The sequence below is a fragment of the Bombus terrestris genome, chromosome 4, assembly GCF_910591885.1.
Source record: "Bombus terrestris chromosome 4, iyBomTerr1.2, whole genome shotgun sequence".
Lineage (NCBI taxonomy): Eukaryota > Metazoa > Arthropoda > Insecta > Hymenoptera > Apidae > Bombus > Bombus terrestris.
The window spans coordinates 18077220-18101703 of record NC_063272.1 but is presented as its reverse complement, the minus strand read 5'-3'; the positions used below and the strand labels follow the sequence as shown (position 1 = coordinate 18101703).

Sequence of the window (24484 nt, the reverse complement as noted above, 5' to 3'; positions counted from 1 at the left end):
ATAGACCCGATCATTCCCGGACTAGCGCGACGTCATGCGGCAAAGTGCCGAGGTCAACTAAAGGTAGCATATACAAGAACCTATAAAATTAGGGATCTGCCCTGTTTGGTTGCACAGAACACGTAGAGGCAATGCGAATTGCTTATGCCTAACGATAAATAAACGACGAAAATAAAAAATTAAGTATAAACAAATAGACATAGCGACAATATATATAATAATCATTATCATTGCCTCGACATGTTTCTATAACGAACATTAAGAAAAATGGAATTATTATTGCACTGTGTATGAAAATACTAAAAGCAAATTCAAGGTAGCCCTATTTACACCACGTTCTGTAGATTCGGGAATGTCGAACTCGCGTAGTTTTACTTCGACGTTCGTCCACGTTGATGATTGTACAAAGAGTACTCGAAAAAGCTCGGATAGAAAAGTAAATACGAACTTTTTCGTAGAATCGTACAATTAAATATGTTCCCGTAACATAGAACTCAATAGGTTCTTGCCTATGTTAAATTGCAACCAAACAGGGTAAGTCCCTAATTTTATAGGTTCCTGTATATGCTAACTTTACTTGACTTCAGCTCTTGACCGCATGGAGTAGCACCTGTATTGTGAAACAATTGGGACTCGCGCGTGAGCACACTCGTTTCCTCTCTGATATAAGCCTATTTGTAACGAATTTAATATAGTTTTAGTATGGCTTAGTCAAAAAAGAGTCGGAGCGTGATTTGAATTGTCAACCGCGTATGTCTAGAAAACAGAATATATCTGAAAACTATCTTAGGATTCAATACGTAGTACGGCAATAGAAAAGTTAGAATTCGGGAACAGAAATGCTACATCTAAGATCGTAGCCAATCGACAGCTTCGATTAAAGTCGCGTATGCTCTCTCAAATTGGATGTTCGTTTCCAATCTAAGATTATATGCTCAAACGTTCTACTTCTAAGGTATTCGATCGAATTAGCCAGATGAATTTTCGCTGAAGAGTTACGTTGGACATACACATGCCGAATATTTAATCGAAATTGGTTGATGCAAAAATAAGCAACAGATCTTTATTAACACGAAATAAAGAATAAAAATAGTTTCATAACAGCGATGATTTTTTATGACTTTTATTATAATAATTACTTGTCATGTTGAACAAAAATATGAAGTCGGTATCTCGAAGGTTTCTTCTTATCGAATTTTTTGATTAAGAGAACTCAATAAACGAAAACGTCTTAAAGAAATTTTATACGGGATGAAATATTTTTCAAATTGTAGAGGTTCAAAAAAAGACAAATTCAACTTTTAGAGGTCAATAATTTTTTTTTAAATGGATGACACTTTACATTATATAGGTTGCGTATAAGGACACGCACGTAGTGCGATAGCCGAAAATATAATAGATGTAGATTTAAATACGATTTTTCATTGTAGCGTCGATACGTGCGGTAGAACTCTATTTCAGCGAAATTTTATCCGATGCCTAATTATCTGACTAGTAGTGACTTGAAAAAGTGCAGAAGCAATTGTAAATCGGAACCATGTGTATAAGGAAATATTTATCGTCACTACCAAGATCAGTGTATCATCGGCAGCATTCCACGCAACTTCATCGATGTAGATAATTTCTGTTACATCAACTAAACTGTCATTCTTAAGAAACATGTTTCATTACGATATTCGTTCCATCTCAATTTTCATATTATTATCATCGAACTTGACAAGTTATCTTACATTAGTGAATTCTTATGTTGTGCCCACGCCAACGTTTGAAGCGTTAAATCCAAAAGGAATTCTTATATCGATATCGGGTAAGTGACTATATAGACATATAATCGATGCAATTATTTTATTCGGCACTGCATCTCTGTTAGTGGTTATTTTGATATTGCTGTCAAATATCATCTTATTAAGTTACGTTCGAGATTACCGATTATTTTTAGTAGTTTCGCAATCAATTTTATATTCGATACGATCATAAAAATTAACCAATTATTCTATAGATAATTTTTGAAGCTACAAGTGGTAATTAATATTAAATTACAAAGAAATAACGGTTTAGTACTGGTTGTAAAAGAAATTTACTTATTAACTTTTTTTATTCATTTTACTGTTCTTAATTATTTACCACACATTATACAGACTCAAATCCATACGCAATTTGTTATATTTATAGACAAATGTATAAATGAATGAATAAATATTCATACACAAAAGTATAGAAAATATTTAATTTTAATAAATATAAGGATAGTTAAGAATAGTAAGGAACATCTTGTCGTAATCGTCTTATTAATGGAGAATGACATATGTGTATGATTGATGTTTTTAAGCTCATCATACATATGATATATCATATCGCCAGTGGTCATTTACTTCGTATTAGTCATTTGGGATTCCTCGGGAATAACCGGATTTAACGTTAACGTTTTCCTCGCGAATGGAACGATGACCAAGTAATATAAACGTGGACGATTCGAGAAAGTAATACATCGGATTAATTCCGAAACATCGGAGAACTATGAAATCGTAATGTGCGATAAAACATCTTCAAAAACAATGGTCTATCGTAATTATTCTGGCAACTGAAATATTTATAAATAAAGTTTATGCGATATTTATACTCGGCTATAGATTTATATGTACAAGTTCGTGATATTTTTTAATTCCAGGATCGCTTGACGTTGACTTTACGGAATAGTATTTCGCAAAATTCCATAATTCCATCGTAAACATTTATCTTAAAAATTTCTATCTAATTTCTAATTTTATACGCGATTTTTAACTACCGATTAATTACAAATAACTGAGATTGTTAATTTAATTAAAACTAACAAGTAATAATTAACTATCCTTTGTAAGGTTGGATTATTACAGAAAAATAAATGTGTAAAGACGTTTAAGGCAATGAGAATGGGATGAATCAAATTTATACTTAAAAATCTATAAAGTAGAATAATACCGGCTATAACTTTGTTATCGATATTATGTTATCAAACTGTTTCCTTAATTCAAATGCGCATGTTTTTTTTATATTAAGCTTATGTGATATGCATAGTTCTGAGAAATTGTATTTTTTAGAAACTCGTTTATATACGTAAATGCATAAGTAGATCGAGATATATGTATAATAGATGTATCTATTTAACAAATATGAAACGTTTACTTGTCGTACACAATCTTTCTATAAAATAAAAAAAGAAAGTTTCCATTGATAGTACATGATACTGATCAATGTTAAATAATATTCGAGTTTCTATTTCTATATATAATATATACCTTTATATTTATATTCTTATTTTTGTGGATATTTCGCGGATACGCTGTATCAAAGAGCATCTCTTTTGAAAATTTTAATGTACAAAGGTGTTATATTTCTCGTTTCCGTTTACATACTATATCTGCCTTATAATAATTATAATATTCTCATCAAATAGAAAGGAAGGTGATTTTATTATCTACATACCAACCAAAATATTTCCAAAATTTGCTTTTACTTCAACGCTACGGTTCGTGTAATGAATATAATATATGTATGTTTTTTATTTTACAACAGACGAGCCCGGCTTACAATTTTTTGCGTTTCAAGGAAACATAAATAGGGCTATTAAGTTGAACGAAGTAGGACGAATATCGGGCGAAGTGTATATGAAGAATAATGGAAGATGGATCATTGAAGATCGAAATATGGACTTAACAAACGGAGATGTTATACATTATTGGACTTATGTACAAGTTAACGGGATAATGTATAACAAAGGAGAACAAACCTGGACAAGTACGAATATTTAGCTTATATTATAGATTTATAGGTATACGTAGGTATACAGCAGGTATGTATCTATGTACGTATACGTGTATATTGTACCTACATTGCTGTTTATAATGTGGACATTTTGATCAATTCGTATAAATAATACACGAATGCTACTAAAATATACGAATTAATGACAAATGGTCGAATCATCTTCTTACAGAATCAAAATATACATGTATATATGTATATCGCATAGAATATAAATTTTGTTTATTCGATGTTTTAATAATAGTAGGTATATTAAAATGAAATGCACGACTCTTCAAAGTTAAATATTATTGCTAAAAATAACTGTTAACCAGTTGAATATTACAAATTATTACGATTAATCGGAATATTATTATTAAAGAAACGTCGCTTCGCAAATTCATTGATGAATCAATGAATAAAAAAAAGGAGAAAAAATTCATCATTTTATTCTTCGTAATTTTAAACTATAGTCGGTGCGATAGAAAAGCTACAGTATAAATTGGGAGAATTGAAATTTAAAATAAATTTGTAATAATTAAAAAATAAAATGTAAACGACAAAGAAGTCTATGAATATAAAGAATAGAAAATGATACAAGTAGAATATGAAAAAGTATGTATCTTTTAGTTTCAGTTACTAACGAGTTAGTGTTGAATGAAACATTCGACATCTTTAATAACTCCCTTTGGAAACACGAAGTCAAAATACCGTTAAATCCTGTAAGTATAAATTCGTACTTAAGTCTATCTGATCGATAGTAAGATTTCTTATATGGTTCTCCTATTATAGGATTATGAATTTTGTATTTATCACAATAGACAACATACATTCGTAGCATCCGTTAAAAACGGAATGCTTAGAATCAAACCAGCGATTTTAGAAAACCACTATGGCGTAAATGCCACTATGTATGGAACGTTGATACTTAGCGAGTGAGTGTAGTATGACTTTTTTAAATACAGGGTTTTCACGCAATTCTATTACCTAACTAATTACCTAACTTTTATAGATTCTATATTTACATGATATTCATGCGTTTTATCTGTATTTCGCCAATTGTTTCATACGTTACTTCGATTTATTTTTATTATATTTGTTATTTATTATATTTATTATAGGTGTATTAGTGCGATTCGAGCCGAATGCCAACGTAAAGCTACATCGTTCAGTATTTTACCGCCTGTTATATCCGCCAGATTAAGTACGAAAAACAGTTTCAATTTCCGATACGGAAAAATCGAAATAAGAGCAAAATTTCCCGAAGGTGATTGGTTATATCCAGGTGAATATTAATTCAATTACATAGCATATCTGTTTATATAAGGCACGAGATATCCACCATTTTACGCATCAGTGAATAAATGTATAATAATTGCGTCTAAGCATGTTTGTGTTGGAGTTAGGGGTAGACGCCTCGAGCAATTTCATTGAATAGTTATTACAATACAAAACAAGCTGTAACTTAAAAACAAGATTACATCTAGTATATATTTATATGAACGTTTTTTCTTACTTTAATGTGCTCGATTCACACCTGATCGCTGATCTTCCCACATACAATGGAACTCCCTGTACATAGGATACATGTTTTGTGTTATTTACTCTTTTTAAGTAAAACACGTTGAAGTAAACGAACAAATTTAATTCGATTATTTACATAACATTTTAATTCAATTAATTCAACTTTGATTAATAATTTCGTTAAATTCGCTCGATTCGAGTTTGATTAATAAACAAATAAATATCGTATTTATTTACGACAGAAATGTGGCTTAAACCAAAGTACGATTATTACGGTCCCGATTATTCCAGTGGACGTATCGTCCTCGGCCTTGCTCGTGGAAACGATGATTTAGTGAACGCTTTCGATGGAAGCATCTACGATTCAAGAAGATTAGATTTTGGAGTCCGTATAGGTGCAGATGTAAATGTTATAAACTATATGGTTTCCCGGACTGGAAAGAATGGCCCAAGATGGACGCAAGATTTTCATGTTTACACAACAATTTGGAATTCCAAAGGATTTCAATTCCTTGTAGACGGTGAAGAAGTTGGTAAATTAAAACCTCCGACAAATGGTTGGATGTATGGGAATAATTTTACCAAAATGGCTCCTTTTGATCAAGAGGTATGATGCATTTACAAAACTACCTAATCTATTTTTAAGTATTTCGTAATGTACCTTCGATATATTTTTTTAAGTAATATATTATTATTAAACTAATTTCCTGAGAGTTTAACAACTTTTGCTTGAAATTTATATGTATTTCCGTACAATGAAGTTGCATAATATATAACTCATACTAATATACATATGAGCAAGAAATGAAATTTGTAACAACTTATTATTAAGACAAATATGTCTACTATATGTACGTACTGTCTGACCAACGAGGCGAGATAACGCTCTCTGCCTCTCCCTCATAATATATGTATATATATATGTATCTTGATATTTATCGATTCAAAAGACGAAAGATTTCGTAAATGCTTTCGGTAGAGAAGAGTCCAGAGTTCAGATCTGTTTATATGATCGCCGCTACAAATACATATGTACTCGATACGTAATCGATAGTTTGCTTATTTCTTCGGTATTACATATATCTTTTAGCAATTGGTCTTTTTCTATAAAATTACGCACAATCGTTATTATCAACAAATATTATTATCATTATAATTACTAAAAATGTAATTACATATTAAATGTATAGATCGATCAGACATTTAACTTTGACAATTTTCATTGTACTCTGATAGTTTCATATCGTAATTGGCGTGGGAGTTGGTGGTATTCGCGTATTTCCTGATAAAACAACTGGCTGGGGACACGCAAAACCGTGGAAAAATATCGAAGCGAAGGTAAATATTCTACGAATATATTTATACGTGGCATATAGCATATTTATAATTAGCACATACGAACGAGCGACAAGATCATGTCGCACCTTCCCATGTTTCTTCTGCCATAGACATATTTCTATAATCTTTATAATTATGTTACCATAAAATCGACCCATACTGCACACTACGATTATTAAGGACTCGATATCAAAATAATCCTTGGTATTCACCGTTACTATCTATCTGCCTATAGGTATTTGAATACCTATTAAAATAGCAAATATAATAATGGTCATCGCGTTGCCTCTCATACAGCGGTACGGTTTATTCGACTCTTTGATTTATTTTCGGTCATTTCGTCGTCACTTGTCTCGCCGCTCACAGTTCTCTGTATAATCATGGCCTTAGTGAGACTATCTTCGGAACGAATTATTCTATGTACATACGTTTGAGATCACGATTAATTAACGACGATTGATATATTCTAGGCAATGTTGAACTTTTGGCACGCAAAAGATAAATGGTTACCAAGTTGGAGCGAAGAAACTGCTTTCGAAATCGATTATATTCGAGTATGGTCATTGTAAAAAAGATTATGTTATTAATAAAATTTACATAAAAGGGTACTAAAAAAATTCATTCGTAAACAAGTTGCAATTTTTGAAATTTAAATATAAAATAATTCTTTATAGCATAATAGGTCAAATATGTTTTAGATATTAATGCCATTAGTAATAACACGACATTCGTTATTTTACTTTTTCTTATTTACAGTCGTCTGTACTCGTAATCATAAACACGTACTAAATAATTAAATGCGTAAACTTTATTTTTACTACTGAATGTATTATTTTCCTGTGACGAATACATATCATATTTTAAACATATATGTTTCGTTTTATTTCGCCATTTCCTGTTTGCTTCGATAGAATGTTCTTAATGTTTTGGTTTCACTTTCCAATGAATAAAATAAATTTTATAATATAAAATGCGCATAATTCAAGTTTACAAACAAATGTGTCTCGTTAACTGTTTTATTTTGTTAATCGCGCGTAGAAAGATACTAAAATTGTTTCAAGCGGTAGAAGAATTTCAAACTCGACTCTCTTCCTTCAAACCGGTTTTTCTTGAATAACATTGTAAAAAGATTAAATGAAGACATAGCAACTTCCACTCGCTGTATACTAGTAGTAACAGAGAGTTTGTTAATCGACGGTGGATTGATTTTCATATTTTTTATCTTACTAAAAATTTAACAAAGGTGAAAATATTTTCATTTTTCTCTTATATCCTTACACATAATTAGTTTCTTTTATGATAAACTTTGTGTACTTCATTTTTAAATTTTCTAGAACATTTGTAAATACTATATTAAACGTGACAAATACGGTATCTCTATATTAGACTGTATTCCAATTTATTAATATATCTCAAATGAAAAGATTAATTATTTTTCTCACCATAATTATAATTCATTTAATTTGTGGATTGGACAGTGACTTACATTTTCAATCAAAATATTCTAGTAAGTATAATAATTTAAGAACGTGATCCACTATTCTATATTAACTATATATGAAACATCTTTTTAAAATGTCAGATATAACGACAAATATAACACTGAAATATACAAAAATTGTTTTCTACATTTTATTAACACTTGCACGAGGATTAATATGCGTATAAAGCAAATGTTATTGTTTAAAAATCACGTATATTTCACATATATTATTATTCACATATATTATTTATAAAATATTTCTACATTTTATTTATGTATATTTTCTATATTTCCAGGATATGAATTCATTTTACATAAATGTATAGCCAGTGCTCAATTAAATAGAAAACATCAAAGTAAAGACATATCAAATACTACTGCGAATAAACTTACTTAAGATTTATTACATAAAGCATATGTTTCAGTTGCAATGCAAGAGAAAAATTCGACTGCACGTCAGGTGCAATCTCCAACTGTTTCTCTAAATTTGAAATTGAATAAAAGTCATCCATTTAATAATTCCAAAACAACCTATAATAATGTGGATATGGAACATTATTTTATAAAACGCACGGAAAATACACCTTTAAGGACTTTAAATATTAAAACTATGCAAAGTTTGTTACCTATATTTACAAAAAAAGATTTACTACCAGAATTGGAAAAAGTCACTAACAAGACTACAAATTCATCACACAGTATTATACTTATTAAATCGGCAACATAAAGATGATAATATCGCGATTATGGCAATGATACGATGTAAAATAATACACGTACAGTTAAAGATGAAACAGCAAAATCGATTTTATGACTACCATGCCTATTGTTAATATTATTATTGAAAGGTAAACAACGTTATTATGCATATATAATTTATTTGTTTATTTACTAAAATAATGATAACGTCATAATTGCTTCATTTATTGTTGCAAAGACTTTGCTTGTTCAACTGTTTTGGGTAAGGTTTGTAATTCCACCTGCAAAAAGTAAAATTGGTTACCTGTATCTTACATGGGTAGTTAAAAATAAAGAATTTAAATCATACCTTTGTAATTTTCATTGCCACTCCTTCTGGGAGATTTCTTTCTATATATTCTAAATATGTATCTGCAGTTGAGCCAGTTAAATTAAAGAGATCAACATATCTATAATATGTTCTTGTTTCGTATTGAACTCTATGTTTCTTATGAACGTGAATAGACTTAAGTAGCGTTAATCTTTCAAATATGGGTTTTCGTATTGCAACACTGTCAATTTTAGTATTATGTATTTATATTTTCTTGTATATATTTTTATAAATATTTAAAAATATTTTCACTGCATTAACTTACTGTCTGCCTACAGTTATGTCTAAATGACCTGCTACCATAACAGCAAATTCTCCATAACTTCTAAGAACAGCGGGATCATTTCCTCTGACTTCAATTTCTAGTTTTTTATATAGTTTATCAAGCTCAGGCTGTAGAATGTATTAATGATATTATGTTATGTATTGAAAAGTATCAAAAAATACAAACAAATGTATGAAAATCAATACGTAATTTCTAAAAGTATGATACATTTATTATTTAGCGATTGTTCAGGATAGATTTCTAATTGATTTTTGTTTATTTTTAGATTTTTTATTAATTTTCTTGCAATATTAGGTATAGGAATATAAGTTTCTTTATTATTAAGTAATACATTAATAACATTATGTATAGGTAACAATATGAATTGTTAGTATTATTTAATGAATTATATAATTTATACTTGAAAATTTATTAACAAGTCCATTTAATAATCTCCTAATCAAAATACATGTATTTTATAATAGTAACAAAATACGTGTTATAAACAATCACAATAAGTTTATAAGATTAAAACTTATAGGCTCTATTGCTATAAAAAAATATTTTAATTCATAATATAATTACTATAACTTGTTTTAAAACAATAAACAATGTATACGTAGAATAGGTATCAATTTTCTAAATTCAATATTCTTTTATTCTGATGATAGAATAATCTATTATTCTGAATAATAATATACTGGTATATTCTTGCTTTTAAAGAAAATCATACTTAGCGTATTAAAACATAATTATACAGAATACATTCGTAATTACTTATAATGCAATAATTTCATTCGTTACATATTCATATTAATTTAAAATATATTAATATAAAATATATTATCAATATATTATTACATACCTCTGTGGAAAAGGATGAAGTATTTGATCCAACCGAAGCTTCTGTAGAAACCTCTGCATTCTCAGTTGAAGTTTTAGATTCCTGTATTGTTTCATCTAAGGTTTGAGCTTGCTGTGACGTGTTAGCTAAGTTTTCATTTAAAATTACATTTGATGTATCACTTGAATTTCCATGCAAAACATTAGTTGAAAATAATGTGTTTCGTAATAATTTTGTATGTCCAATATCATAAGAATTTCTGTTTATACTTCGTAAAACAGAAAATACCTGAAAGATATTAGAGGTTATCTCTAACCTAAATACCCTTAGCATATATTTAACTAAGTGTTTTTAAACGTTATACCTTTGAACGAAACATTTGTTACTTTTGTTTATGTAAATATGAAACAAATTAATTGAAATATTATCGTTTCAAATTTAATTAAATTTAAATATGAAAGTAGATGTCTTTTCTTTGATGTAAATACATCATAAATACATAGCAAATTACACGTGCGTTAGTAAACTATCAACACAGATGTACATATCATATGCATATACATACATATGTATGTAGAGTACGGCTTTTGAATGAATTTTGTATACTCGTATTAGACTTTATGGACGTATATGCGCACCTATCCTTTATTCGAAATCGTTTACTTCTAAATTGAAATAAATGATTAATTTTATAAGGTATTTTTACATAATATTGTATTTACTTCAAAATGCTAATCAATTAGCATTGTGAAAATAATACAGTATGTCGAACTGCTAATGATTCTGTTGTACAGTTATAAAATAATAAACTGACGATGATTTTTAAACATATGTTTGATTTGCAGTTCGATGTTACAAATTCCATAGAATTTTAGAGAAACTACATTTTAAAGAACTTCTTATGTTTTAAAGGAACTGATTAAGTTACGAAAAAATCTTTTCCGAGACATGTCAATTCCTATTAAACAGAAAACGTCAAAGTTTAAAAACTTGTTTACTCAAGCTTTATATTTGTTTAACACGCTTAGTTAAAATATTCAACTTCTGAAAAATAGCAGATATTTAGTTAATCGCGAACTTGATGCAGTTCAGTATTTTTTAAATGTCTCAATAATGAAATTAAACATATAATGCCTAATTACATTATTTTATAAAATTATAGGATACATATTTTTACTTTTCAATAAACTATATAAGTATAGGATATTGTTGATATATATGATATATATCATATATATGTTATATATATATATATTTTACACACACACACACACACACACACACACACACACACACACACACACACACACACACACACACACGCACGCACGCACCCGCGCATATTTATTTTATGTATGTATCAAACATAATTAAGTGAATTGATTTTTTATGTAAATGCAGTTTTATTTGAAAAGTATAATATAAATTTACCTTTTAGATTGTCTTAAAAGAGATATGCATAAAACACCATTGCCTAAATTTTATGATAGCACATTAAACAAGTTTTATGTTTATTTAAAAATCATTACATCATATGTTTAATACTTACATTATTTCATTAATATTGTTAATTTGGAAATGACAAAGTAGAGAAACTAAAATAATAAAAGATGAAATGAATAATAGTCTTATAATATAAACTTAAACACTCTTTCAGTTTCAATTGCATATACAATTGTTTATTTTATGACCTTTTAAATATTTGCTTTACGAAAAAAAGTGTGAACTCCGCGTTTATAATCTAACAAAATTACAATACGGTAAGAATGACCTAATAAATTTAATTCCTGATAATCAACATTATTATCAAGATCACAAATTTTAATATGAACTTTTGAACTGAGTTGAAGGAAAAGAACGTTGTGAATGAAAATTTGGATTTTGAAATTGCCATGATCCTGCACTATTCCCATTTTGCCAACCACTACATGTAGGTTTCTTGTCATCACTCTGGGGAAGCCAACGCGATTCTCCAATATTTTTACTGTCATTATTTTGCCACTGAGATTTCGTAACAAAAGATAATCCTTTATTTTGCCAGTTATCTTTATTATATTTTGAGCTCCATGAATCTCCTCGTTGTTGTTCGTTTTCTCTTACCCATGCATTTGATGTACCAGTACTTTCAAATTTATGCCATCTTTCTTTTAAATCTGAAATACCATCATCACCCCAAGGATCTTTTGCATCTTCTGGTAAGTCATTCAAATCTTCCTTGTCGCATTTCCAAGAATCTTTAACATTTAACGATTCCCATCTACCTTGGTTTTTATTGTCCATCCAAGATTCTGTGCAAGCAGACAAGCTATCTTTTCCACGAATATTCCAGTTATCATTACTACTACTGGGCATAGATGTTGGTGACCATTTATTATCAGAATTTGATGGCCATGTTTCTTTTATCATAGGCTTTGTATACATCTGTTTGGAATTCCAAGTATTTCCACCATTATTCCAACTATCATTGCGCATAGGATCTTTAGCAGTTTCCCACTTCTCTTGATTAAAACTCTTACGACGTCTATCGTTACACGCAATTTGTTCCCAATTATTACTAGATGCCGGAGTTTGTTCACTTCGCCAGATATTTTGTTCAGGAGGTATTTGCTCAACAGGTCGAACCCAAATATTTTGTTCAATTGCTCTTCTATTGGGTATATCCCAATCATCGGTAAATCTTGATGGTGACATTTGTCGTTTTTGAGGAGATTGTTGTCGTGATAATGTAGGACGTTCAAATATTAATTTATGTGACTCCATTCGTCTCATTGTCGATGTCTGCTGCCTTTCTTGTGGCATTGCCTGTCTCCTAGAAAGTAACATTTCCTGCCTATTAGGAAGTATCATTCGATTAGGAGACGGAATTTGTCTTCTTAGTGGAGATATCGGTCGCTTCATCGACGATGATTGTCTTCTAGGAGATACAGTGGGTCTTATGGGAGACATTTGTCGTGGTGATACTTGATGTCTCAATGGTGACATTGGACGATTCATAGACATTTCTCCTCGTCGTGGCGGTGATAGACGTCTCGGTGATGAAGGTTGTCTTAAGGGTGACATTCGTCTCGGTGACATCGGTCGTCGTAACGGAGATATTTGACGTCTTATGGGAGAATGTTGTCGATACATAGGTGACGTGGGACGTCGAAGAGGAGAAAAATGTCTTCTCGGAGGAGAACATGGACGTCTTGGAGGTGATAGCAATGGACGTTTAGGAGAAAGTCTTTTTGGAGGAGTTACACGATGTTTCGGTGATGAAGTTTGTCTTCTCACAGGTGAAATTGGTTTTTTCATGTTTTCCATTTCATTCCTACGAATTCTTGGATCCCGATTCTGGCTTACCTCGACTCTGAACGATCTGGCAAATCTTTCTGGTGTTATACGGAAAGATTTTTCTTCTCTAGAGTTAATTGCATATGCTACTGGCATAATTGTATTTGGCTCTAAAGGTGATAAATTGTTATATTTTTTGTACATTGGTTTTGGTTCAGGCTCGTCATTATCTAAGAATCTCTTATTTGGCATTGTGATTAGAATATCCTGGGAACCCATCTCTTGAACATAACGACCTTTCAAAAGAGGATCATCTTGTTTATTTTCCCTTTGACCGGAATTTATATTTCCTGGCGAAGCAATACGGTCCCAAACAGAACGTGGAAGTTGACTTTGAAGTTTATTTGTTTGTTCTAAAACGATATTTAACATATTTTGTAATTGTTTTGCAGTATTCATATCAACAGTCGGTGCTGGCCCGCTTAACTTTTCCTTTGCTATTTCTAAAAGTGCTTGATGTTCCTTTAATGTTTGAGCAATATCAGTATCCAATCGATTATGAGATAATCTCTCTCTTAAATCAGTTTGTTCTTTAGGACGCTCTTGCATCTTTTTTTCATAAAATAGATTCGTACATAATTGTGAATTTCCCGTGTCCCATTCTTTTTTCTTCTTTGATGCTTGATCTAATATTAAAAACAAAGAAAAAAAAAAAATGTTATATAAGCATAGGTCGTTTAAGACTTTGTAAAGGAATTATGGCAAGAAAGACGGAACAGGAAGAGAACAGTAAAGAACTTGAAATTGCAGCTATACAATGTAGAAGCAGATCGGTAACATTTACCTTTAGTATATCTGCATACCGTTATAATAATCGTGGAATTTTGATACTAAGTCGAGAGATTTATCAATAGTAATTACAGATGAACAGAACAAAAGGAAATATTGTTGATTTATTCCTACATTGTATTGTTCCTACAGTAATCGCAAGTTCTTTACTGTTCCCTTCATATTTAGTTTTCTTGTTATAATTTTATAAAACATTTTTTTCTTATTTAGACCTATGGAGTATACTGATAAAGTTTCGTTGTTGAAATCTGAGTCATCCTGTATATGATATTTATACAGAGTGCATTGAAAATCGAGGTACAAGTTCAAAGAGGGGGATTTCCCATGTAAAAGTAAATTGGAAATATAGAGCGACAATTTTTGAAACACGGCTTCGTTTTCGAGAAGATCGACGATGAAGTTCTGTCTAGTACGCGTGCACTTGGCAAAGTGAGTGGTAACGAGGTTAAACGGGTTTCTTTGCACTTAGGTACCTTGTGCGGTGGTATAAACCGAAAGGGGTTAATTCCCTGTGCGAAGTAAGTCGAATGACAGTAGAATGACAATTGTCGATACAAAGCTTCGTTTCCGAGAAAAACAAGTTCCGAGAAAAACCTTGCTTGATTCTTGCTACATTTCAAGTGCATGACTACTAAACTCTTTTACTTACTAGATTTTCGATACACTCCATATATACACATGTATATAACAAACTGACATGAAAAAGTTTTCAATTTACAGGACAACTAATATGCTGCAGCTTACATTGTTTAAATCTTACCAGTGTTATGCAAAAATGCAAATTTTAATAAAAGTAATAGTAACAAAATTTCTTAAATTGATTTTTCCATAAATGAAGCTTTTAACCAAAAGATATTATACTATGTTATTTACTTATTTTGTTACATTTTCAATTATACTAAAAATTACATATTACCGATAAAAAAATATCTTTACACTTCTGCTCAAGTTGTTAATTTCTTACATAATTTGAATATAAACTTACCAGGATGCCATGCTATAACACATGATTTACTAAATTTCTTTATTAGTTTTTTTGGTGTTTCTCCTTTATCTGGCGAATGGGAACGTTTCCTTTTGAATTTATTTTTTATAGATGAATTTTCAGCATGTTGCATATAAAACGCTTTCTTTATCGATATTTTTGACTTTTTTGCGTGATTTTTGACCAAGAATTTATTAAAGTTCATTTTAGTTTGTAGTTCAGTTGGTTTGCTTGAGATCTTTTTACCTATTTGATTAGTGTTTTGTTGATTCATTTTTTCGTGAAAAATTTTGATTTCTGAACTTTTTATATCTTCCCCTGCAGCTTTTTGTGACCATATTTGATTAAACTTGTTTATCATTCGTCGTTGCATCAAAATAACCGCTTCAAAATGAGGACCATTAGGTAAAGTGTCAACAACACATGCCACAATAGGAATAAATGGTGAACCATGACTATGATGATCTCCGGGACGAGCTAATTCTAATATAGCACGCACTGATTGCTTGGTTAATGTTGTTATCATTACTATTCGTTTAAGGGATGGTATTTTTCTGAGAGCTGTCATAACCTCAATTGCTGTAAAATAGAAACAAATACAGAATATAAATAATTTTTATTAATATTTGGAAGATATATCAGATTATCAGAAAATTATATCAGAGTAGTTATCAATAAAGAATGATTTCTTAGAAAACTATTAATAAAAAATATTTTCAATGACGTATTAAAACATTTTTCGATTTATTCTTAAATGTATCGTTTTGTGTTGTAAAGCTCTATTTAATTTAGAATCTTATTAAATTAAAAGGAATTTACTTATATCCTTATAGCTAATAATGAAATGATATTAATAAAATAAGTTAAAATTAATCGCAAAATTATTTTAAAAATTAAAAGAGATGTCATAAAATTACTTAAAATATTTTTCATAATTTTCAAACATTTCACAAACATCTGTTTATAATGTAATATTTTTTACATACCTCGACCAACATTAGTATTTGCATTGATTATTGCACACGTTTTACGATTTTTTACTGCTGCAATGATTTTAGTTGTTACTTCAATAGGAGACCCCATTATAAATGAAGCATTCTTTATATTATTTAATTCACATGTCATCTCAGCTTCTTCTACTTCTGATGGAGAATCAACTCCTATGACTTGTTGACATTTCTGAAATTGAATTACAAAACTATAAATGAACAAAGTATAGTGAGAAACAGTAAAAACAAATATTTTTTATTTACAGAAGCCATCATCAATCCAATGAGACCAATACCACATCCTATTTCAAGTACTGTTGTTTTTGGAGTAGGTGCAAGTAAATCTATTACTGCAGTTGCAACATTCTCTGCTCCTGCAGTATTTGACCAAAAATTTGTTTTAGGCGCAAGTTGTACTTTTAGGCCCCCAACAATTTCATCTAAAGCTTCTGAACCAACTAAAAATGTTGTATCCGTGACAGCAGTATCGTCATACCTGATATTAAAAAATGGTACGTTATTTAGTTCTCAATAAAAGTTATGTAGACTAGCCATTTATATAAAATTATGCAATTTATATACTATTAATTTTGCAAAATATATTCTTACTTATTTGTTGATTTGCAATATAAGGATTTAACATTACAGTCTTTCCCAGGTCCAGATTCATAAACCTGTTTCAACCTATCCATTGTAGAGCGACTGATATTTTGTCCAGTTGCAAATAGCATAAGTTCATCCATACTGTTGCAACGCACTACTAACCATAACCAATCCTGTCTTTCTTCATTATTTGTGTCCTTTTTTGATACTATATCTATAGATACATCGTCAGAAAAGTTTACGTCTGTAGAATTATGTGAGATTAATGATTGTTCTGTTGTTTGGAGAAAATCTTCAAATATCTGTGTAAAAAAAATATAATGTAGAAGTTATTATATACAACATAATCACATTTTCTATAATATTTTTTAAATAACTGTGAATTGTTGTTATATTTATCTGAAAAATACAAAGATGTTACATGCAAATCTTTACTAGAAAATAATTATGCCCATTACTGAAATTATGAATGAAAAGGTGGAATTTTTCATTGCAAGCAATAAACTTTATTGTTTATTTATTTATTATTAAAAATTATAATCAATTCTAATTATTGATTTATTCTATATTTCATATTATATTTATATGCATATTTTATTTGTTCCATGAGACTATAAGTAGTTATTATAAATGTACATAAATCTGTTATTATTTTGTAAATATACATGACCAAGGCAATTATTTCATTCTTTGTATTTGACCGAAATTGCAAACTTTTGAGATATTTAGACAGGTCCTCTTTTTAAAAATCATAATTATCAAAATTTATAGAATAGTAAGAAACATACCTTTACAGCACGTAATACAAAAGATGGAAATTGAGATTCGTTATTTATATTTACACCCCATGCCCCACTGGGTTCTAATTTCCAGACCACTTTTCTATTTTTACTAAAAGAAATGTCAGGATTGTCCACTTCTGTTATGGGCTCGTGTATATCTTTTTTATTGCCTAAAAATATGTAAATTTAATTGCATTATTTTGAAATTAAAATTATTATATACATATATCTGTTTTATTATAATTAAGAGCAAATAAACACAATATATAATTACACACTATTAAATAAAGACTTACAATTATAACTAGAAGAGAATTTTATATTTAAAATTTTATCTTAATGTATATATGATATATGTCATGTTATTGTTAACTACTCTAGACAAATTATGTTTGTAATTATTATATGTACGCCTATGCATCATAAAGCTTAAAAGGCTTAAAATACATATATTTAATACATAGTCAACAGTTAGAGTGAAAACAGTTAGAGATATTGGAAAAGAAGTGAAATGAAAATTATATTGAAAATATGTCAAAAGTTTATTATGAAATTTGAATGGACTCCAAGTCTCCTTTGAATTTCGTATCAATAGATTAGATTCATATGAAAAAAATATAAGTTTCCTTACAAATAGAAACGAAATACGAAAAGTTATATTATCTCAGAAAAAAGTAGTTGGATTTAACAGTGTGTATATAAGAAAATAAAATAATGATAAATATGTTATTTTCCTTAAATTAAGAAAATTGTACAAACAAACATTTTTGGACATACATTTAGTTTGTCTTTAGGGAAATCAATTTTGAAAATTTGTAAGATATGTGATCAACTCTTTCTCACTTTCTCTCTGACTGTAATTTAACAATTGCACCATGCAACTATTAATCATTTTTGTCTATATTAGTGCTTCTAAGTATTAATAGTGATATAAAGTTTAAATAATATAACAAATTCTTACATATTATGTTTTTATCAATTACATCTGTACATGCAAAGTTTTGCTTAATAAGCGAAGAAAATGAATCTAGTATTTTTAGGAGAAATAATAGCAGAGATACTTACAAATGAATTTCCAACGATTAGTATATGGTTTATCCAAGCAACATCGTCGAGATGGTTTTAGTTTACAGAGAGGAGATCCATTTATTTTTTCTTCGTGTTCTAACCATTTTTCATAAAATGGATAAGAAATTCCTAAAACTCTGGCCACTTTTGAAAGTCGTTCTTTTATAATTGTTTCCTTCTCAATAAGCTGCAAAGAATTGCATGTGTTACTCATTCATTTTTTCTGTATTATATTTCATACATTACCTTTTTCTCATACCAATCATCCTTTTCAGATTTCTCTACTTTTAGTTTTTGTTTTATTTCTTTGTTTATAGTATTTGATGTTGTTTTATCTACATTAATACTTTCATCTTCTTCACTTTCTTTAATAAATTTACTTTCTGTATGAGAAGAATGGTCTTTTGTGTCTTTTTCCATTGACTCATTTTCCTCCTGTATTTGGAAATCTTTAGGATCTAAATCTATATTTTCAATTTCATCCAAATGATGTAAAATGTCTTCATCTGTCATACTTCTTTGTTGATCCAACTGATCTAAAGTAATATCAGCAGTAAAATCGATTGACTCTACAGTTGATTGTTGTGAACATTTATTTTCCATATTTGATTTATTGTTTCCATCATTATCATTAGGATTTAAATTATCTGATAATGCACTATTAGTTGAATCGACAATTGGAACTTTCTCATTTTTCTCCATATTTATATCTTCATTCGTGTCTATATTTGTATCTTCCTCCTTCCCTATAGTTATATTTTCATTTTCCTTCATCATTGTACATTCTTCCTTTTCCATAGTTGTATTTTCATTTTTCTCCACATATGAATCGCCTTTCTCTTCCACAATTGTATTTTCATTTTTCTCCATATATGAATCGTCTTTCTCTTCCACAATTGTATTTTCATTTTTTTCCATATATGAATCACTTTTTTCTTCCACAATTGTATTTTCATTTTTCTCTATATATGAATCACTTTTCTCTTCCACAATTGTATTTTCATTTTTTTCCATATATGAATCGCTTTTTTCCTCCACAATTGTATTTTCATTTTTCCCTACATCTACTACATTTACTTTATTTTCTATATTTATATTTTCTTTCCTCTCATTTGTATCATCATTCTGCTGTATATTCTTAACTGACTTATTAGATTCTTTTTCTGTGTCTATATTTTTGACATATTTATGTTGCACACTGTTAGATGTATCTTCTTCTTCAATACATTCATCTACTACTTGATAGTTTTCTCCTTCAATTGTAACCGCTCCTGAACTTTCTATAACATATTTATTTTTAAATTTAGGCATTTATTTTGATTTACTTAGAGGAATAAATATAAATATAAAGATATATAAAAAATATATATAAAAAATATATATACTAATATTATGTATATATACATAATTATTATGGTTATCATTTTTATAACCCTAATCTTTTATATATAAATTTTGAATTTTCAATAAAATTGATTTTGGAAACATCTACGATAAAATATGAAAACATATAATAGTAAAATATAGTGGTATAAGAGAAAACAACTTACCCATTCTGCTATCAATATTTAAATGTGAATATTTAGTTTCAGGATCCGTAAGACAAATGACACTTGGACTAAAATGTTACGAACGTTGTATTTGATATTGATAACTGATTTTATGATTCAACAAATGCATATATAAAATCAACGCACAAATGGAATTATATCAATCTTTTATCAAATACTGTAATGTTATTGCATCTTTACGATATATCATGAACATTTTACATACACTATAATTTCACAAAGATAAATTTCTTACCATGTACAAAGATATACATGTGTATGTGTATACCACTGTAATGTAATATTATTTCTTCAAATATTCTTATTATATTATATTCCGTTAGTTGCAAAAGTTTTACATAATCCCTTCTTTATTTCATCGTACTACCCAATGCCAAGTAAAATTTAATCGCGCGACGGGCAATGGCGAATATGGCGTTCCGAAAACAATCGACTATTGTAGAGTGTAGAGTTTAAAATTCTAGTCCCTTCCAAATTGTCGTGATCACAAATAGTTACCAATGACTATTTTTATATTCATTGTATTGTGACATTTTTGTGAATATATATAGCTTCTTGTATTATTGTACACACGATATTAGGTGATATTAGTAAATTAGCAAAAAATATATGCGTATAGAAATGTTACCTAAGAAAATTTCACTATATGAAATCTTAAAAAATCCTAAAATTGTTAAAGTTAGTGATTCCTACTACGATCACATAAACAAATCTCGACACTCGCTAGGGAAAGTCGTCCCATAATTGAGTCGTGACTAGTCATGAGAATCAACATGAAAGACAATAAAGTTCGCGTTTCAGCGAGACAGACAGAGACGAGTAAAGCGTCTCTGTCTCTGTCTGAGTCATTTGTGATAACAGATAGCATCAAATAAGAAATGAGAGTGCTCATGCGCGTAGTTTTAGTTGTTTCACGGTACAGGTGCTGCACCATGCGGTCAAGTGGTGAGTTTAATTGGCATTGGCACGTACAAGAACCTATAAAATTAGGGATCTACCCTATTCGGTTGGAACTTAATATATACAAGAACCTATGGTATTTAAGTTCGAATTTAATTTAAAGTCACTATCTATAGATGAAAAATAAAAACTATTTTAATTATGCACGACAGTCACGAATTCCAACGCTACGAAATTAATTCAAAATTAACGTCATTTTAATTTACCTTTGAATAAAATCGGACGCGACAAATTCAAACTCTACTCTTCGACAAATTCTAATAATTATTCACGATAGAAAATACTAAGAAAAATCACATCTTATAATTCACAATCATATAACAAACGCGATCGTCTTTTCAGCGTAACGCTAAAGCAAACTGAAGTCGGTACTTTTTCGCAATTCTAATTGATAACGTGAAATTTAGACTCGCAATTTTGGTTCAAATTGTAATTAATAACTCTCAACGTTAATTGCAAAGACCGCGATTAGCCCAATATGACGATGGGGCGGTATGTTACGATGGGCATATCGGCTACAAACAAATCACAACTAATACTGCTATAGATACAGAAGTCGAAAACAGTGACAAAGTGGTAACGTAAATGACTTTCCATTCTCTGGATAATTCAGAAGATGAAAAACCATTAGATGCCCTCTTCTATAGTAATTTGCTTCATACTGATATGTATGTGTCATCGTTCAAAAATATAGTTAACAATTAATTTCTTTTTCTTAGGCAAGTTACAATTAGTTTGATCATTGCGCGATTTTGTTATTCTTATACTTGTATATCTCGGATAGAACAGTAGATATGAACTTTTACGTAGAATCGTACAATTAAATAGGTTTTTTTGTGACGTGGAACTCAATAGATTCTTGTCCATGGTAGTATGTAACCAAACAAGGTAAATCCCTAATTTTATGGGTTCTTGTATATGCTAATGTCAATTAAACTCAGCACTTGGTCGTATGGTGCAGCACTATTCCAGGAACAACTAGGTTCATAAGCGCGAGCACTCTCATTTCCTCTAATAGTATCTATGTATAATGAATATGTATAATATAGGTGTCACGCATGCGTAGAACGAGACCTTTCCTCGTTCTCCATCTTGATTTTTCTCGACTCGAAAAACGGACGGTTCCGTTAATACTTTCGGTATAGGAGTATCCAGAGTTTAGAGTCAAGATCACGGTCCTACAAACAGATTTCCACGCTCATATAACAAAGCCTAGAGAAAGCTGTCCTAAGATTGAGTCGAGAAGAAACAACACGGAAGACAAGAAAACTCTCGTTTTGCGCACAAGTGACACGTTATGAATGTCTCAGATAGAGATAGGGATATTCGACTCATCCCTGTCTGAGTCGTAAGAACGTGGATTTTGTTGACCTTCTATGTTGATCTTTGACTAGACAGGATTCAATTTTCGAACGGTTTTCTGCAGCGTTTCTACGATCGTACACTGTATCATCTGTTTATACGATCGTGGTTCCTACACATCGCGTGAAAGCATACGCGAAGGAAAATATTTAATATCGAAATATATGTACATATATAAAAGCATAGATATCGATGTAAATAGATCTTTATAAATGAAATGAATTTTATTTCTAAATTCGTAATATGTACATAAATAATGTTATTAGAAAAGCAGAATGAGCAATAATATTTCTCTACATACTTGCTTTATACTTTTTAATACTTTACTACTAATTCCAATTTGAAAAAGATCGTGGATGAATATAAAAAAGAATGCGGAATATAAAATATCTTATCTTCTACGCATTAAGTGGACCAAATTTTATTTTAATTTCGAAGTTTTGTATAGTAATTTTAATAGTAATATGACATAGTAATTTGACATATAATGTAAAACAGAAAATCGCGGTTTCGCTTTAAATTCGAATTTTTCTGCTCTAAATTGGACTAGAAACTTGTGGGAAACAACTATTAAATCTTCAATTTCGTTTGCATTGTAATTGTGCAGTGCTTAAAAATAAATATTGAGATACATACGTACGAGATACATAAATGCATATGTAACTATCTTGTAAATGATAATTGACAATGTGCGGAAAACTCCTTAACAGTGGATTGTCGCGGTATTTTTTTGTGGGCTACGACGTGTAAACTTTCGCGTGTTCTTTACAGTCGACGATTTCCTTTCATCGCGTTATTTCATTTTTTCTTCGTTATTGTATGATTATTCTGAAAATCTGTTAGTTTTTAACAGAGGCAACGCATAAAGGATCATTCGGTCAGAATACTTACGATGTAAGTACATATATCTGGTTTATCCATTTTCCAAATATTAGTCGAATGTTTGGTTAGTATCGTGGATTGATTTCGATCATTTCGATCATTTCGAACAGCAGGATGCTAGTAGCTGTGTGATTAAGTTCGCGATGCTGAAGGAGGCTTAAGCGGGGAAATTGCGTGGAGCAGCATAGCGAGGGCGCAGTCGCGGCTCTTATAGATTTTCCCCTTGCTACATAACTTGGTACGTGTAATACCGACACAAAGCTCGGGGGTTGCGAGGATGGAGTAAAGGGGATGGCGCGTGTTGAACGCGCAACGTCTACGGAAGCGAAAAGGAACTGCGCACACCCAGAGGTGGTGGAATAGGAGGACGAGGAGGAAAAAGAGCAGGAAAAAGAGGTAGAGTAGGAGTAGGAGTAGGAGTAGGTAGGAGGAGGATACAGCAAGAGGACAGAAGCGACGGGCTAGGCCAACCGTCTACACCGTGAATTGCCCGATCGGGAATGAATAATCTCGCGCATAGGTGGTGCCCGACGCGAAGCATTTGGACATGTGACTAAGGGTGAGTGCATCATCGAGGTGCATCTTCGTGGTGCACTGCTACTCGTATTTCACGGTTAAACACGTGGTCCTGTCCTCCGATGCATCTTTTGAACGGTAAGTCTTTTTTCCTTACGTTCGTTCCCTGTCTATTCGTTATACTCTCGGTATCGCATGGTGCCATGAAACGGCGAAACTGTTAACGTTCGCATGATATTTAGCAATCGGTTCATATATTTTATCGCTATACGTTCTGACCGCTATAATAATCGCTTTTTCCGTAAGCGCGAGTTACCAGCTGTTCATTTTTGAAAATAACT

General features: G+C 30.3%; 4 protein-coding genes across 10 annotated transcripts in view; 2 read left to right on the top strand and 2 right to left on the bottom strand.

Moving 5' to 3' along the window:
• Positions 1-985: 985 nt before the first annotated feature.
• LOC100642442 (beta-1,3-glucan-binding protein) lies at positions 986-7511 on the top strand. The gene is made up of 8 exons (XM_003394713.4): positions 986-1807; positions 3553-3774; positions 4411-4502; positions 4573-4715; positions 4902-5065; positions 5547-5911; positions 6541-6642; positions 7113-7511. The coding sequence occupies exons 1-8, from the start codon at positions 1660-1662 to the stop codon at positions 7209-7211; spliced, it is 1335 nt and encodes a 444-aa protein (XP_003394761.2). The 5' UTR covers positions 986-1659; the 3' UTR covers positions 7212-7511.
• A 1472-nt stretch (positions 7512-8983) lies between these two features.
• On the bottom strand, positions 8984-10981 carry LOC100642560 (28S ribosomal protein S10, mitochondrial). The gene is made up of 5 exons (XM_003394714.4): positions 10668-10981; positions 10325-10591; positions 9460-9587; positions 9174-9375; positions 8984-9105 (listed from the first exon to the last, which is right to left on the bottom strand). The coding sequence occupies exons 1-5, from the start codon at positions 10680-10682 to the stop codon at positions 9049-9051; spliced, it is 669 nt and encodes a 222-aa protein (XP_003394762.1). The 5' UTR covers positions 10683-10981; the 3' UTR covers positions 8984-9048.
• Positions 10982-11686: 705 nt separating this feature from the next.
• On the bottom strand, positions 11687-21177 carry LOC100642320. 2 transcript variants are annotated; one of them, XM_012307687.3, is made up of 10 exons: positions 20659-21177; positions 20403-20470; positions 19099-20132; positions 18850-19039; positions 17791-17954; positions 17009-17304; positions 16664-16895; positions 16397-16589; positions 15411-15989; positions 11687-14262 (listed from the first exon to the last, which is right to left on the bottom strand). In XM_012307687.3, exons 2-10 carry the CDS (start codon positions 20404-20406, stop codon positions 12125-12127), a joined length of 4830 nt encoding a protein of 1609 aa, XP_012163077.2. In that variant the 5' UTR covers positions 20407-20470; positions 20659-21177; the 3' UTR covers positions 11687-12124. The 2 variants fall into 2 exon arrangements, with proteins under 2 accessions (XP_012163077.2, XP_012163076.2); XM_012307686.3 differs by having other exon boundaries at positions 20403-20580; positions 20659-21176.
• Positions 21178-23910: 2733 nt separating this feature from the next.
• The window catches only part of LOC100642198 (glycoprotein 3-alpha-L-fucosyltransferase A), a 32517-nt gene continuing 31943 nt past the window's right edge, over positions 23911-24484 (top strand). For 2 of the 6 annotated variants that reach the window (XM_048405266.1, XM_048405269.1), the window contains exon 1: positions 23911-24281. The gene's annotated coding sequence lies outside the window, so the exon portion shown is untranslated. The remainder of the gene's footprint in view (positions 24282-24484) is intronic. The other 4 variants (XM_012307700.3, XM_020862737.2, XM_048405267.1 and 1 more) reach the window with 3 other exon arrangements.